The 16,658-nt window shown below is 35.8% G+C and overlaps 3 protein-coding genes across 19 annotated transcripts in view; 2 read left to right on the top strand and 1 right to left on the bottom strand.

Moving 5' to 3' along the window:
* Nucleotides 1–993: 993 nt before the first annotated feature.
* Nucleotides 994–7,968, top strand: LOC107549012 (torsin-1A-interacting protein 2-like). Of its 17 annotated transcripts, none has more exons than XM_016229979.1 (9): nucleotides 997–1,180; nucleotides 1,402–1,475; nucleotides 1,997–2,125; nucleotides 2,609–2,722; nucleotides 3,898–3,906; nucleotides 4,534–4,629; nucleotides 5,783–5,896; nucleotides 6,533–6,721; nucleotides 6,825–7,962. In XM_016229979.1, the coding sequence occupies exons 2-9, from the start codon at nucleotides 1,454–1,456 to the stop codon at nucleotides 7,607–7,609; spliced, it is 1,458 nt and encodes a 485-aa protein (XP_016085465.1). In that variant the 5' UTR covers nucleotides 997–1,180; nucleotides 1,402–1,453; the 3' UTR covers nucleotides 7,610–7,962. The 17 variants fall into 17 exon arrangements, with proteins under 17 accessions (XP_016085528.1, XP_016085490.1, XP_016085473.1 ...); XM_016229960.1 differs by having other exon boundaries at nucleotides 1,402–1,466; nucleotides 2,030–2,125; nucleotides 3,898–3,945; nucleotides 4,501–4,629; nucleotides 6,825–7,961; XM_016229945.1 differs by having other exon boundaries at nucleotides 2,030–2,125; nucleotides 3,898–3,945; nucleotides 4,501–4,629; nucleotides 6,825–7,961.
* A 285-nt stretch (nucleotides 7,969–8,253) lies between these two features.
* On the top strand, nucleotides 8,254–10,995 carry LOC107550035 (torsin-1A-interacting protein 2-like). The gene is made up of 3 exons (XM_016231250.1): nucleotides 8,254–8,320; nucleotides 9,819–9,878; nucleotides 9,979–10,995. The coding sequence occupies exons 1-3, from the start codon at nucleotides 8,254–8,256 to the stop codon at nucleotides 10,767–10,769; spliced, it is 918 nt and encodes a 305-aa protein (XP_016086736.1). The 3' UTR covers nucleotides 10,770–10,995.
* A 2,730-nt stretch (nucleotides 10,996–13,725) lies between these two features.
* Nucleotides 13,726–16,658, bottom strand: part of LOC107550025 (uncharacterized) — a 12,909-nt gene continuing 9,976 nt past the window's right edge. Inside the window, exons 8-16 of the mRNA XM_016231239.1 lie at nucleotides 16,548–16,617; nucleotides 15,812–15,899; nucleotides 15,538–15,615; nucleotides 15,309–15,433; nucleotides 14,795–14,853; nucleotides 14,436–14,573; nucleotides 14,151–14,179; nucleotides 13,800–13,883; nucleotides 13,726–13,731 (exon numbers count right to left, since the gene is read on the bottom strand). Of these exons, the coding sequence (XP_016086725.1) occupies nucleotides 13,726–13,731; nucleotides 13,800–13,883; nucleotides 14,151–14,179; nucleotides 14,436–14,573; nucleotides 14,795–14,853; nucleotides 15,309–15,433; nucleotides 15,538–15,615; nucleotides 15,812–15,899; nucleotides 16,548–16,617 (677 nt within the window). The remainder of the gene's footprint in view (nucleotides 13,732–13,799; nucleotides 13,884–14,150; nucleotides 14,180–14,435; nucleotides 14,574–14,794; nucleotides 14,854–15,308; nucleotides 15,434–15,537; nucleotides 15,616–15,811; nucleotides 15,900–16,547; nucleotides 16,618–16,658) is intronic.

Here is a 16,658-nt window from a genome sequence, read left to right as displayed (position 1 = left end):
TAGGGTTGTGAAAATTTTTTACAAGAAAAATTTTTTTTTTTTTTTTTTTTTTTTTTTTCAAAATGCTAATAGTTCAAAATGCTCATTAAAAGCAAGTGCCTTCTGGTATGTTTCTACTGTAGTTATATTTCACAAATGTATTGTCGCATTTATTGTAGTGGTGTTAGATTTGTTTGTTTTTTCCTCACTATATCTCTACCACTCAACGCCGTGAAGAATTTGTATTAGACTGGTGGTTGACAAGTTTGTTGTATTTCAAATAAAAGTACCCTGGTTTTCAAGAGCAAAAAATTCTGTCGCTTGCTTCACTTTTATGTAGCGTCTGTGGTGTGAGAGGTTCCAAATGTTTGTCCTTACAGACAATGATGGGGGGTTATTGTGACTGAAAACGTGAATACTTTAGATGTGTAATAATATCAGGAAGTGTGTTCTATAATTTATTAAATTCTATGTATTCCTCTGCTAAATTAAGAGAAGACGAAAACAATGTCACTGGAATCAGATTGCTGCAACATGTATTCATAATACATGCACTTGAAATGAAGAACATCAGTGGGCATATTCATACTACTTTAAATGTTTATTCCTTTTTACAAATTTGATTGGTCCCAGAAAATGTCTGGCTCTACCAAGTTTATTTTTGACACTGAGGAGCTTTTTCAAAGAGAAATGATCTCTAAGGTTACAAAAATAAATCTAAATACAATTAGAAATTAATAAAACCTTTTTGGATTGGCTTATGTGGAGTACATTATAACTTTCGCCGAGGGGGCTCATCATGGGTAATAAAGAAAATGATCTATAACTTGATCTCCATAACGACTCAGTGCATTATGGGTATTTTCTAGCCGTTCAGCACGTATGGGTCGAGCATACATCCGTTGTATAGACGTTATCGCTGTGCATTGTGGGATTGAATGAGTGAACTCTATAATGTCCACTAAGGTCTCAGACACCACTAAAAATGGCTGTCCCCTCAAATAGTTCCCTATTTAAAGGGTAAGTTACAGAAGACGATCTCGGACACAGGGCTCCTTTGCGGACATGTGATCCCTCTTCAAAATACTTCCGAGGGAAACAAATGACTAAATCACAGTTCCTCGGACCACCCGGAAGAACAGTGGCGCAGTTGGACTTGGTGACTTGTCGGGAAGGGCAAAATCTGATTGGTGACAGCTAGGTAAGTATGTTTTTTTTCAGACTAGAAGGACAGGTTTCGGAGCTAATTGTTGTACGTGGCAACATTGCTTTTTAGCAGCCGCGTTTTTGTACCGCTGTATTTCAGGTTGTAATGTTCCTCCTGCATTAACTGTTTAAATATGACTATATTTTCGTGTCACCGGGGCAACTGTGGTTCACATGTTTGTTAATGTGTTGTTTCTACATTCTGGTCCATCTCAGATGCCCTGCTACAACACAGCACACTGATACAGGAAGCATTTGTGCAAGACAAATGGCAAACAAAGGCAACAGTGGTAAATATACAAAATGTTTTTGAAATGTTATGTTTAAATATGTAAATGCTGTATTATCTTATTAAATGTAGACTAATTAGCATAGATTTCCACAACATACATTTACACATAGGATAAAGCCAGGTTCAAATTCCTGTTTCATTTTGTTGGCATATTAAAGGTTTTTACAAGTGGGATTTTCTCTCTTTTTATAAATAAGTCAGAACGGCTGGAAAAAAATCAAATGTTATAGCAATCGGGTGAATAATATTTGAACAACCCCTCTGTAAAAACCTTCAGAATATAAATAGGAATAAAACTGGAAAGTTGGGCCAATGTAAGATGAAGTTGATTATATCGCTGCGCTCCCTACTTTTATCGTGGAGAGTTCCTGCCCAGAACAGAATCATAAAGCTAATACAAACTGTATGCTAATTGTCAATCATTTTTGTCTGAAGTGTTCTTAACAGAATGCTTTATAGTGCTGTTCACACTCCGTGGTTGCGCACAACACTGTATACTTTAACTTGTCTGACACAAAGAGGAAACAGGAACGCTTTCCTGTCAACTTTCAGATGCCATGCAGCAAGGAACTGACTCTAGGTCTGACCCAGGACATGATACAAAAGAGAAAAGTGAGAGTAGCAGTGAACCTGAGGAGGCACAAACAGGTATGCTTGCACATCATATCATTCATGTTTAGAGAGTTTACAGTGGCTACATTTAGTTATTCATTGTCATGTAACAAAAAATATGCAGAGGAGATAAGTTTGACATTTACAAATAGGACTGTGTGTTTAATCAAATGTTATTTTAAATTATGATTCTGGATTCCAGCAATTATGAAAACAAGATAACTGGAAAAAGCAATTATTGTGCCACATTCTGCTTTGCAGTGATACAGCTGTATCTCAATAAATTATATATTTAATATATTGTGTTTGTATATATCAAATACATATTTAGTAGTTTTTCAGTAGGTTGTGGAGGTGGACTACAACATAGTTGATCTTATTTTTTCTGATTAAATGTATTTTTATATTATTTAAATGTGTGTGTATCTCTTAAAATGTGTTTGTTGTAATGCTTTAAAGTTCTGTTTACGTTCAGTTATTGCACACAACACTATATACTTTTCTTTGTCTGACACACAGAACAGACGACACAGATTCCCAGTAGTTCTGAGACCGAGAACCACCCTCACTCTGGCACAGAACCTAATAGAGAAGTGGATGGAGTGAAAGGCAGTAAACCTGAGAAAAAAGAAGGTATTTTGTCTTAGAATAAAGCATGAGATTGGAACCAGGGGCCCATTCTTCGCACGTTGCTAACTCGGTTAGCTGGATTTGATTGTTGACGATTTGGCACGATTTTGGATTATTTGGTTCTTCGAAGCTCATCCCGGAGTTGCTGTCATAGCAACAGGTCCGTAAGCTTAAACCTGCTCGGGAGCAGGCTTATTTCTTGTAAACAGGATTAGATTGCACCTTTTTAAGTGGAATTGATATTTAAAATCTGTCCCAGCCACTGCAACTTTATTACAAGTGTACCCTACTAATCCGGGGACAATAATTTAAAATAATAAGAATTTGAAATTTAATTTGAAAATAATATTATAATGTTGTGTATAACACTTTAGACACAGCCAGTTTTACTCATTGAAAGATTTATTTGTGATAAAATAATTACTTTATAATTGTATTCGAGTCTTACACACATGCTATACAGTTATTCGGAGTCGTGCATTAATTAAAGTGGTGACAGCTATTATGGGAGTGGCTTGATGGAGCGCAAGAGGTGCAGATAACTTGATCTTGACCCTTAAGAAACTTGAATTAAAGCTGTTACATAACATATCTGCTTTAAAGATAAAATTACATGAATTGCTAATTACAACATTGAAATAAAAGTGTAAAGCCTGTACAAATACTAGAAATCGTGAATATAAATAATTGTGAATCATGTAAAAAATAAATATATAAAATAAAAACAGTGCACATTTCATTTATCTATTATAACATTCATGTAGTTTTGTTCACTTGGCTGTTTCCATATAAAGGTCCAGAAATTTGTCAAGTTTTTCATCAGGTGTCTTTTTTTAATTATGTGATGTGATGTCATTACGTTGCTGTCTTGGCACCAGCCAAACGCTGCATTGCAGATCGTGGTTTCGAGGATATCGATACATTTGCCCTTTATGGGGAACACAAGAACGTGCAGTAATCTTAGACAACTTAATCCAGATATTTTAATCCAATCCGCAAATTCGTTTGAAGAACCAAATTAGCCAGAGATCAGTTATCACTGTTAGAAGATCTGGCATATTTCAAATCACCACAGAAGTATTAAGCGAGGTACAAAGAACGGGCCCCTGGTCAGGAATCAGATTTAACAGCCACTGTCAACAAAATAGCTAAAACTTTTCTTCTGCTTCTACTTCCAGGCCCGTCAGGTGATTCTTTGCCAGAAAAGGCACCTAACGAAGATGATGGTGGGTCTGGTTTGCAGGAAATTATTACCATGCTTTTTAGACTCAAACAGAGTTAATACTTGTCAAAATGGTTGCTGAACAGGAAGATATGAGAATGTTGGGAGTTGGAGGTCAACTATTAATTTTTATTTTGTAAAATAAAAATTATTTTGATTACGATTTTCACTGTAATTGAGCAGCACTAGTTACAGATTTGTTTGTTGTAATGTTTTATAGCACTCTTTACATTCAGTTATTGCACACAACACTGTATACTTTAACTTGTCTGACACAAAGAGGAAACAGGAATGGTTTGCAGGAAATTATTACCATGCTTTTTAGACTCAAACAGAGTTAATACTTGTCAAAATGGTTGCTGAACAGGAAGATATGAGAATGTTGGGAGTTGGAGGTCAACTATTAATTTTTATTTTGTAAAATAAAAATTATTTTGATTACGATTTTCGCTGTAATTGAGCAGCACTAGTTACAGATTTGTTTGTTGTAATGTTTTATAGCACTCTTTACGTTCAGTTATTGCACACAACACTATACTTTAACTTGTCTGACACAAAGAGGAAACAGGAACGCTTTCCTGTCAACTTTCAGATGCCATGCAGCAAGGAACTGACTCTAGGTCTGACCCAGGACATGATACAAAAGAGAAAAGTGAGAGTAGCAGTGAACCTGAGGAGGCACAAACAGGTATGCTTGCACATCATATCATTCATGTTTAGAGAGTTTACAGTGGCTACATTTAGTTATTCATTGTCATGTAACAAAAAATATGCAGAGGAGATAAGTTTGACATTTACAAATAGGACTGTGTGTTTAATCAAATGTTATTTTAAATTATGATTCTGGATTGCTGCAATTATGAAAACAAGATAACTGGAAAACGTGATTATTGTGCCACATTCTGCTTTGCAGTGATACAGCTGTATCTCAATACATTATATATTTAATATATTGTATTGTATACAGGTACATCTAAAAAAAAAATTAGAATATCTCTTTTTCTCCACAGCCCAGGTAAGACGCTTCTGACATTTGTTGCCCATGTCGAGGATTCGTCTGTGCGTAGTGGCTCTTGATGCACTGACGCCAGCCTCTGTCCGCTCCTTGTGAAGCTCCCCCAAATTCTTGAGTGGATTTTGCTTGACAATCCTCTCAAGGCTGCGGTTATCCTTTTTGCTGGTGCACTTTTTCCTTCCACTCAACTTTCTATGAATATGCTTGGATACAGCACTCTGTGAACAACCAGCTTCTTTAGCAATTAACTTTTGTGGCTTACCCTCCTTGTGGAGGGTGTCAATGACTGTCTTCTGGACATCTGTCAAGTCAGCAGTCTTCCCCATGATTGTGTAGCCTACTGACCCAGACTGAGAGACCATTTAAAGGCTCAGGAAACCTTTGCAGGTGTTTTGAGGTAATTAGCTGATTAGGGTGTGATACCATGATTTTCCAATATTAAACTTTTTTACAATATTCAAATATTCTGAGACACTGAATTTTGGGTTTTCATTATCTGTAAGCCATAATCATCAAAATTTCAAGAAATAAAGCCTTGAAATATTTCACTCTGTGTAATGAATCTATATAATATATGGGTTTCACTTTCTGAAATGAGTGACAAAAATTATTGACTTTTTTGAGATAGTACCTGTATATCGAATACATATTTAGTAGTTTTTCAGTAGGTTGTGGAGGTGGACTACAACATAGTTGGTCTTATTTTTTCTGATTAAATTTATTTTTATATTATTTATTTAAATGTGTGTGTTGTAATGCTTTAAAGTGCTGTTTATGTTCAGTTATTGCACACAACACTATATACTTTTCTTTGTCTGACACACAGAACAGATGACACCGATTCCCAGTAGTTCTGAGACCAAGAACCACCCTCACTCTGGCACAGAACCTAATAAAGAAGTGGATGGAGAAAAAGGCTGTAACCCTGAGAGAAAAGAAGGTATTTTGTCTTAGAATAAAGCATATTAATGCATTTGCTTGCTTTCTATAAGTGTGGTTAAGCATAAGCAGTTCTGAGGTTGGAACCAGGTCAGGAATCAGAGAGGAATCAGATTTAACAGCCACTGTCAACAAAATAGCTCAAACTTTTCTTCTGCTTCTATTTCCAGGCCCGTCAGGTGATGCTTTGCCAGAAAAGGCACCTAACGAAGATGATGGTGGGTCTGGTTTGCAGGAAATTATTACCATGCTTTTTATATCGAATACATATTTAGTAGTTTTTCAGTAGGTTGTGGAGGTAGACTACAACATAGTTGATCTTAGTTTTTCTGATTAAATGTATTTTTATATTATTTATTTAAATGTGTGTGTAGATTTAACAGGAAGTTTTTGCCATGCTTTTTGATTCAGAATTAGTGCTTGTTGGAATTAATGGTCTCTGAACAGGGAAATATAAATATGCAGGGAGTTAGAGGTCAAGTATTAACTTTTATTAGATGTGTTTTTTGTTTCACATTGTGAATTTATAATATTCAACATTCCCTTATAGACAACAGAATTGTGGCTGCTTCAGTGACCAAAACATATTTGGTATGCTAATGTTTGTTCTCATTATCTTTGTTTTAAATCAACACAGAATCCCCTCTTAATATCCAAAAGCCTGAAGAAGAAGAGACGGCAAGCGATATATATGAAGAAGATGTGGAGAGGGATGAGAACGTCCAACCACAGATCATTATGCAAGGGACGGCAAGCGATATATATGAAGAAGATGTGAAGAGGGATGAGAACGTCCAACCACAGATCATCGTGCAATGGAATAATAGTGAGTTTTCCTATCCTCTCTGAATGTACTAACTTATAAACAAATTACTTGTCTACTTTTGCAAGCAGACAGTATTTTACTGTATTAATTTCTTTTCTCACAGAAATATTTTGGACTGCAGCAGCTGCTGTCATTCTGTTAGCTTTGGTTTTTACATCATGTCAGCGTAGTCCTGACTCAACTCCACCTATACCAAACAAGTGTAATGTGGTGGACGTATTCAATCAGGAAATGAAAAAACTTGAGACTACCTTTCCAAATCAGCATCCAGAGCTCTGGAGGAGGAGTCTTATTCATCTCAGGCGCCACCTAAAGACTAAGAACCCCACTGAACCCGTCAGCCTGATTCTGACATCTGGTCACAGAGCTGAAAAGACGCTTGGTTGCCTGGCCCTATGCTTGGCCCGAGCCTTTTCTACTGCACATAACACTTCAGTTCTGAATATTAATGGAAAAAACAAAGCATCACAAGACAGTGATCAGGTCAAGCTGGACATTGATGGTGAATTGAGAAAAGCCTTTGAGGGTAAAAAATCTGCTGCAGTTATCCAACGTTTTGAGGAGCTCCCTCCTGGATCCACTCTCATCTTCTACCGTTACTGCGACCATGAGAATGCGGCTTATAAAGATGTCTTCCTGGCCTTTACTGTAATGCTTGATGCAGAAGTGGAACTGCCATCCAATGTCAGTCTAGGAAGAGTTGAGGAGATGGTTCAAGAGCACATAAAACAGAAGTTTGTCTCCTCTGACAAGTCAGCTATGTTTAATCAAATGGATGTTGACAAACTAGGTGGACTGTGGAGCCGAATTTCACATCTCATTTTGCCAGTGGCTGCAGAAAAGAAAATTGAAGAGCAGGGCTGTGAGGATTGGGATAAATCATTATGAAAACAGTTATCACACTTTTTCTTCCCACAAATTACTTTTAACTTTAAATATTAGACTCATACTTTGGATTCAGACAAAAAGATATATAAATGCATATAGGTACGTGCTGCTGCATAGGCCTGTTTTCATTCTTTCACACTGAATTACAACTTTTCAGATTATGAAATTTATAAAAGGATAAAATGAAGGAAGTTTCCCCATTTTTTTTTTTTAGTTCTTCTTTCTTAGTTTTTATGTAGATCTGTATGCATCTAAATTATGTCTTACATTAAAGTTATTTTTAATCTGTAAATGTGGTTGGCCACGGATGAACGTGTTATATTTGTTGTATGGGTGATTTTTTTTTTTCTACTTCAAAGCTTTATTAGAGAAAATAAACGTGCCTTAATAAATGTATCAGCTCTACTCTGCTTCCTATGACGTGTTTCTGGTAGTTTAAAGGGTAGGGATAAACACGAATGAGTTCTGGTGCGGTACTAACGCATTTACAGAAGTGAAACTAACTGTGATTGTCAACTATTATTTCCGGGAGAGAAGTTGTGTTCCACTGAAGTCGCTCCGACGAAAACCATCAGTAATGTTCCGTTTTCCGTGTTCGGCTACACAGGAAAAGTAAAAAGTTTGAGTGGTGTGATATAAAACAAATGGACTCGGGTGATTCTAAAGACGTATCTTCCAGGAGGAGAAGCGCCAGACAGGCATCCAAGACAGGTTAGGCTTTCTAATACTGAAGTGTGAAACGTAAAGCACTCGCTGCTTGCTTTTCGATTACGTACTTGTGCTTGTGCCTGTAGACAGTATTTGTTATCAGTAAATGAATTGTAAACTATTTCAAGATCAATCTTTCCGTACATTACGTTTCTTTGTGATAACGTAAAACCATGCGATTTTCGTACAGATTGTCTCACAAGTGCATCTGTGCCTCTCATGCTATTAATAATACGGAGCAAAAATGTACTTCCAAAGCTATTCTCTTTTTCTGTCAGTAGACTAAGCTTGTTATATAACCTTTTGAATTATTTGTTAACTAGGCTACCATTTTTATATATTTTTTTACTTTTTAATATCCACGGTTTAGCTTGAGCATATGAGCTAACGAGCTAATAGTTTCATTATTTTAATATATCGTTTAGATACATTTTGTAAAGATTTTTTATAAGATTATTAATAAAGTTCACACAGTGTATAGTTGCTAATGTGTCTGTTTACGTTAAAAATCATTAATTTTCTTGTCAAGATCATAGTCTGTGTAGGTTTCTGCTGACGCACAAGCAAAAATACTTAACAAAAATCTTACATTTGTTGGCATATTTCTGTAAGGTAGTTAACCAGTTCCTCTTCTGTCTTAGGTTTGTATAGTGAGGATCTTAAACCCAGACTTCCACTAAAAAGATGGCTTCTTTTTTGACCTATAGAGTTTTAGCCGGCAACGGCGAATGGCACGGTGGATTGTGTTCGCCGACAATGTTTTCTGGAAGTATTCCTGAGCCCATGTTGTGATTTCCATTACAGTAGCATTCCTGTATGTGATGCAGTGCCGTCTAAGGGCCCGAAGATCACGGGTATCCAGTATGGTTTTCCGGCCTTGACCCTTACGCACAGATATTGTTCCAGATTCTCTGAATCTTTGGATGGTATTATGCACTGTAGATGATGATAACTTCAAACTCTTTGCAATTTTTCTCTGAGAAACTCCTTTCTGATATTGCTCCACTATTTTTCGCCACAGCATTGGGGCAATTGGTGATCCTCTGCCCATCTTGACTTCTGAGAGACACTGCCACTCTGAGAGGCTCTTTTTATACCCAATCATGTTGCCAATTGACCTAATAAGTTGCAAATTGGTCCTCCAGCTGTTCCTTATATGTACATTTAACTTTTCCAGCCTCTTATTGCTACCTGTCCCAACTCTTTTGGAATGTGTAGCTCTCATGAAATCCAAAATGAGCCAATATTTGGCATGACATTTCAAAATGTCTCACTTTCAACATTTGATATGTTATCTATATTCTATTGTGAATAAAATATAAGTTTATGAGATTTGTAAATTATTCCATTCCTTTTTTACTCACAATTTGTACAGTGTCCCAACTTTTTTGGAATTGGGTTTGTATTTTATTACTAAAGATATATATATAATCAAAAATTGTTGAAAAATCGATAATATTGAAGAATTTGTAGATCATAATTATTTTACTTTGTCTTCAAGAATTGAAGAATTTGCAGAAACCAGTCACCTCAAAAGCAAGTCCACCCTCCTCCTCTAAAGGTATTTTTGAGTCCTTCATCCATTCCTTTATAAATGAAAGCAGACAGATTTGTCTCACATCCACAGTGTTTTGTTAATTCGGAACTTAATGTTTTCCTAGTCTGGACGTCGTATGTGTGCAAGCTTCTTCTGTGGTCTCTGATACTGACAGGATTACTGGCTTTGGGCTTTTTGGCTTATCAAAAGTTCTTATGCTCATTGCCTCAAAATGATGTGGTCCATCCTAAACCAGTGGAGAAATTTGATCTGGATTTAGCAGCTCTACAGGATCTTTTTCCCAGTCAGCGCTCAGTGTTCTGGAAGAGGAGTGGGAAACATCTTAAGAGCCACCTGGAGATGGTCAACCCCTCTGAACCGGTCAGTGTAATTTTGACTGCTGGCCTTAAAGCTGAAAGGACGTTGGGCTGCCTTGCTCGAAGCTTAGCCATGACGTACTCCGCTACCCATAATGCTTCGATCTTAGAAATCGAAGGAACCACCAAAAGAACACAAGACAGTAACCAGGTCAAGCTGGAGATTGATGAAGCGCTGAGGGAAGCATTTGAAGGTGATAAACCTGCAGCTGTTGTGCACCGTTTTGAGGAGCTCCCTCCTGGATCTACGCTTATATTCTATCGTTACTGTGACCACGAGAATGCTGCTTACAAGAAGGTTTTCCTGGTCTTCACAGTGATGCTTTCGGTGGATGAAATAGCCCCGACGACCAGTCTAAGTGCAGTGGAGGACATGGTACATGACCAGGTTAAACAGAAGTTTGTCACTTCAAACAAATCCACTATGTTTAATCAAATGGATGTGGATAAACTGAGTGGACTGTGGAGCAGAATTTCTCACCTCATCCTGCCAGTGGCTGCAGAAGAGAAAATTGAACAGCAGGGTTGTAAGGCATAACCTTGTGGAAAATCATAAGATTGCATCACTCTGTTGGGCTGGAAAAGTCATTTTGTAGAGTTTGGAGTTAAAGTGGTCTAGTTCATGGATGTGCGGACCACATAAATGTACATAGAGGATCTTTATTCCAAAGAGGTTTTTAAAAATGTATTTGTTATAAATGTTTTATACAAATGGTTTTGTATTTGCCTACATGTTGGTTCTTTGTTTCCTTTGATAAAATGCGTGACGCTTGATCATATACTTCAAAAAAATCCACTATGTTTAATCAAATGGATGTGGATAAACTGAGTGGACTGTGGAGCAGAATTTCTCACCTCATCCTGCCAGTGGCTGCAGAAGAGAAAATTGAACAGCAGGGTTGTAAGGCATAACCTTGTGGAAAATCATAAGATTGCATCACTCTGTTGGGCTGGAAAAGTCATTTTGTAGAGTTTGGAGTTAAAGTGGTCTAGTTCATGGATGTGCGGACCACATAAATGTACATAGAGGATCTTTATTCCAAAGAGGTTTTTAAAAATGTATTTGTTATAAATGTTTTATACAAATGGTTTTGTATTTGCCTACATTTTGGTTCTTTGTTTCCTTTGATAAAATGCGTGACGCTTGATCATATAATAATAATAATAATAATGATAATGCTAATAATGCATTTGGCATCATATAGTAAGCATTTGGCTTACAATATAAATTCGCAAATTAATTGTTGTACATTCCTTCCGAAGGCCAGGTGCGGTAATGATTGAAGTTTTGCACTGATTTCTGAAGTTAAACTCTGAATTGTCAGCTACGCTCTTCTTACCAATCAAAATTTTGTTTTGGTTTGGTGTTATATATATGTGTGTGTGACTAAGATTATAATAATTAAAAGTGAGTCTATATTTCTTTTCTTGTTGTATAATTTTCTCATTCTGCATTTTTAAAGTTTGGGGTGAGATTTTTTTAAATGTTTTTGAAATAAGTCTTTCATGCAATTAAAAAGAAAAATATCGTGAAATACTTTTGCGATTTAAAATGTAATTTATTCCCGTGATGGCAAAGCTGAATTTTCAGCAGCAATTACTCCAGACTTCATTGCCACAAGATCCTTCAGAAAGCATTCTAAAATGCCGATCTGATTCCTAAGAAACATTTTTGTTTTATTATTATTACGGTCAATGTTAAGTTGTGCTGCTTAATATGTAGAAACCGTGATTTTGTTCAGGATACCTTGTTTAATAGAAAACTTAAAAGAACACCACTTATCTGAAATGGAGATCTTTTGTAGCATTGTTTGAGGAAAGAATAATAAGGAAATAAATAATTTATTAAAAAGGGGGGGGGGATGCAGTTAAAAGCAATAAAAATGGTACACTACCGTTCAAAATTTTCCCATCTTTTTCACTCCAACCATTTGAACGGTAGTGTATCATTTTTATTGCTTTTAACTGCATAAATGACCGTATCGCAGCAGTCTGTGGGAATCAAAAATGTTTCAAAATAGTGCCTTAGTTATTCAGAGACTTCAGATCCTTTTTTTTACCCTTTTATAGATGTACTTTATAGTTGTTAAACAGTGATTTTTATGAGTTATAGTTATTAATCAAACAAATTCTTATTTGCTGTCAGCCGCCCCATCCAACAGTTTGATATTTCGTGATAAAAGCTGCATCCGCATTTCAGCTGTATTTTACAGCTAATTAAATGTTTGATTTTACTCATAATGGACTTAAATGTTAATTTCAACATGTACTGTGAACACAAATACATGGTAGCTGAAAGCATAAGCATACTATTCAAGTTATAGAAAACCACACACACACACACGGAAGGGCAAGTACAAATTTGACTGTGGGTCTGCCAGTGACATGACTCAACACTGTAATGCACTGTAAACACCCCAGGAAGATTCATAACCAGATATCTACAAGTTCAAAGTTCTTGTAAGCACAGTTCCATTGTTTTACAGAAACAGTTCAGGTCTGAGCTTTTATTTGAATTGTCAGTTAAGCAGAAAAGTAAATGGGAAACTGGGTTGTCCCCAATCAATAAATTCTTATTGTTGATGGAATGTGAGACACATAAGGAAGTATTACATATTATTCAAACTGTTCAGTTTATTTTTTATAGCAGTATTGCATGACTGTAATTGCGTAAATGTTTTGGTGTTAAAACACTGAACAACGACAACAAAATCATCAATTTATGTGGTGATGAATGAATATTTGTATGAATATATTTATTATAAATAAAATATTTGGTGAATGACTTTATTTAACATACATTTTCAATATAAGTGCACATCATTTGGAAGAGTAACCAAAATGAAGATTATCAATTAAGAATTTTTAACACCACTGTACTCCACTTAACTTACAATAATAAAAAGCATCTACAAATACATACAGATACATATATACAAATTAATATTGTACAGTAAATTAGTTGATGTGTAAGAGCAAAGTAAAAAAGGTGGACTCTTAAGGCCCGTTCGCTAATAACAATAACTATAAAGACAACGATAACTATTTTAGCATCCACAACAATGCACAATGACGCACTGTAAATGTGCACTGACGACTTTGTCATCTGCTACTTAAAATACTCAAGCTCTTAATATTCGAGTGGGTTTTGATTGGCTGTCAATATTTTTATCGTTCATCAGCTGGAGAAAATCGATGTGAAAGTGATTCCAACGATATTGTCCATCTGTGTCATTATCGTTATAGCTGTGATATGGACTTCTATATTCTCATACAATTAGAACAATAGTATAGTTATCATCATTCTTAGTGTGAACAGGCCACACTGCAATTTTGAACCAATAATCATAAAAAGCAGTTGAAAGATCATGTGCATAATTCAGCTACTTATCTGACACCAATACAATTAATCTAACTCCAGTAAAGTTGTTATTCATATACCTTTGAAGGATTACTGATGTACTAGGGCTGTAAAAAGTTGCACCCATATTCGCTTAGTCCTACAAAAGTACCAAGATAACATATTCACTAATCTGCAGATGTTCCTTCAACAATTTTTTGTTTTTACCAAAGACACTCCAGTCATGAGTGCAGCTGTAAACATTGCATTAAACACTAAAAAGATGATAAACGTAAACAGCCATGGGGATATCTGAAAAGAAAAAAGAAAAGAGGTTTAATGTGTAATATTTAAGGTCATAATATCGGTATGCATGCATGGTTATTTTAGTGAGTTCCTAAGATGTTGTGGATGTTGACGGTCTGGTGCCATAAAATATTTGTGGAGCTGCTATACACTGTAAAGTTTATTTTATAGTCAAATACATGTGTAATAAGCAGCTTACGTGAACATGGAATGGCTCTATACACAAATATAAGATATACGATAAGATGTGTAAAGAATGTAAAGTTCACTTACCCTCTTTCCCAGAACATGATTCTGATTTTCTGCAGACATACAAATGCAAACAAATGAGACTGTATGGCCATTAATAAAATAGAATGGAATGTAGGATGAAACCAAAATAATCCATCTCTATGGATCTTTTTTTACTGTGAAAATCATGCATAAGGAAGTACACACAACTGTGCCTGGGTGTGACTGATAACACATAAATTCTTTAAAAGTCCATAAAGTCTATTTATGAGGTTTTTGTGTTAATCTCACTAGTGCCTTGAGTCGGCTGGTACCAAGGATACTTACTTCTTGACTGGTACTTTCCCATCTGTTCAAAGCTAACTGAGCTAAGATAAAGCATGAACTCCCAAATAACAAAAACTCCCATTAATGATGGCAGCCAGCGCTCTTGAAAGCACCATATTCCAAAGAATATTGCAGTTGCTACAGTAAAAAAAACGGAAACAAAATAGGATTATAACCTAACGCTTCATTATTAGGTAAATCTGAATTTACATGAGATTTGGAGTTTGCATGAGATTTTACATGAATATTTACACCTACACCAATCTCCAAAATAATGGAAAAAGTTATATATACTACGAACAAAATTTTTACGAAACACTTGAATGCACTATTAAAGAATGTGAAAAACTGAACCTTACTTGTAATGATAGTATTCATTAGGCCAAAAGTTATGATGGCACAGAGCCAACACTTCCTTCTGTAAGTCAAAGTTTTTAGATGATCAGTCAAAAGTTCTTTCATGTAAGTGTCATGATTCTAAGTTCATTCAAATCTTTCTTATTCTTGCTGAATGAGTGATACTGTAATAGACCGTTATCAGGTTAAACGCCATATTGAATTTAACACGGTTTAACAAGGCTGTGAGACAATGGCTACACTGCAAACACTTTATAGTGGTCCTAGATTATGTAATTTTCTCCGTGAAGAACTGTTTCATGGAGTTTTTGTCTACTGGACTTTTTTTGGCAAGACGTTTCATCAGATGAACAATCAGTATGTTGTTAAACAGCAGTTTAATTCCTGTCAAAAATTAAATATGGCGCTACACTCACTGGCTAAGGTCAATGGCAGACAAAACCTGTTAGGAAACAGTTATTTCTGCAGTTCTGTCTGGTGACACTAGAGACACTGATATGTGAAGATTACACTCACAATTCATGGCTTGGTCCACAGTGAAGGAAAACGGTGAGAGTGTGCAGCAGGCTTGAAGCCATGGCAGACACTGTCAAAGCAGTAAACACAATCTGCAAACTATCACACTCACACACACACTCATACTGACACAAAAACATGTACAGCAAAATAAATTAGATGTCAATTGCCATGGTTAAGCAAATAATAATTTTAGTACAAGTTCAGTCTAGTAAAAAAAAAGTCTTACTTTAATTAGTTTTATTAGTATGAAGATGACAGCAATAGTTTTGGAGGCTAGTTCAAAGACAGACGCAATCATGGTGGCCTGTGAAGAGAGACATGATTTGTCAAATACTTTATATTAAATTATGAATTCAGTATGAATCTGTGCATTTAAGCTGGAGGACATCATGCATATAAGTTATCAAGATTTAAAACTCCTTGTCTTATTATATTAATTCCTTTTTTTATTTTTAAACTGAATATATTTAGTGCATTCTGCAGTTTTTGGACACACTTACCATTTTCGATACTGGTCTGATGATCATCAGGAGAGAAGAGCCTCCAAGAAAACACAGTCGACTGAATAATAACAGTGCTAAAGCACATCTCTGATGTGTGTATAGACAGACAGACATACACGTACAGATACAAACACATAACTGAAAATATGTACAAACATGCAAAGTTAAAAAACAAGTTAATCATGGATGCATATTTTAATATCCACAGCATGCAGATTTAGTGGGTGAAAATTATATTCATGGAGACCAAAAAGTGGCAAAAATGCAAAAACAGCGAGAGAGGGGCATGCTAGCTTGCGAAAACTAATTGCATCAGTTTTTTACCCGGATTTACAATCTGGACAAGCTGACGTTAGTTGGCGAAAATCAGAGCCAATCTGCATATTTGCATTGACAGATGACATAGAAAATCGCATAGTGTATGAAGATTACAGTTTCTGATTTTTTAGCTTCAGGACTATGATCTATCCAGTCAGAGGATAACATACATGTTTGATAGTTGAGCCAGTTTTAGAATACATATTGTTTTCATTTGGCACGAGTCTCCTAGCAACAAGGCACATGTTTCTTTTCGAGTTTGTGTTTTTTTTTGAACGACTTAAAAGTGTGGTAGTGTGTGATCCTCAGTCATTTACTGTACAATGTTTTCCTGCTGTAACTATGAAACTATTTACAAAGTCGGCAAGTGTATGTTGCCTAGTGTTTTAAAATCTGTTTAGATTTGAAAAATCGAGTAATGTAGCAGCATGCATGTAGTCTACATACCGTATATTGTACACACTGAGGCGGCGATGCTGGTGCAACTACAAGAAAATGAAAAAAAGTGTTATATGTAAAACACTAT

This window comes from Sinocyclocheilus grahami, unplaced genomic scaffold (assembly GCF_001515645.1).
Source record: "Sinocyclocheilus grahami isolate Dianchi unplaced genomic scaffold, SAMN03320097.WGS_v1.1 scaffold16.1, whole genome shotgun sequence".
Lineage (NCBI taxonomy): Eukaryota > Metazoa > Chordata > Actinopteri > Cypriniformes > Cyprinidae > Sinocyclocheilus > Sinocyclocheilus grahami.
This window is presented reverse-complemented; position numbering and strand designations above follow the sequence as displayed.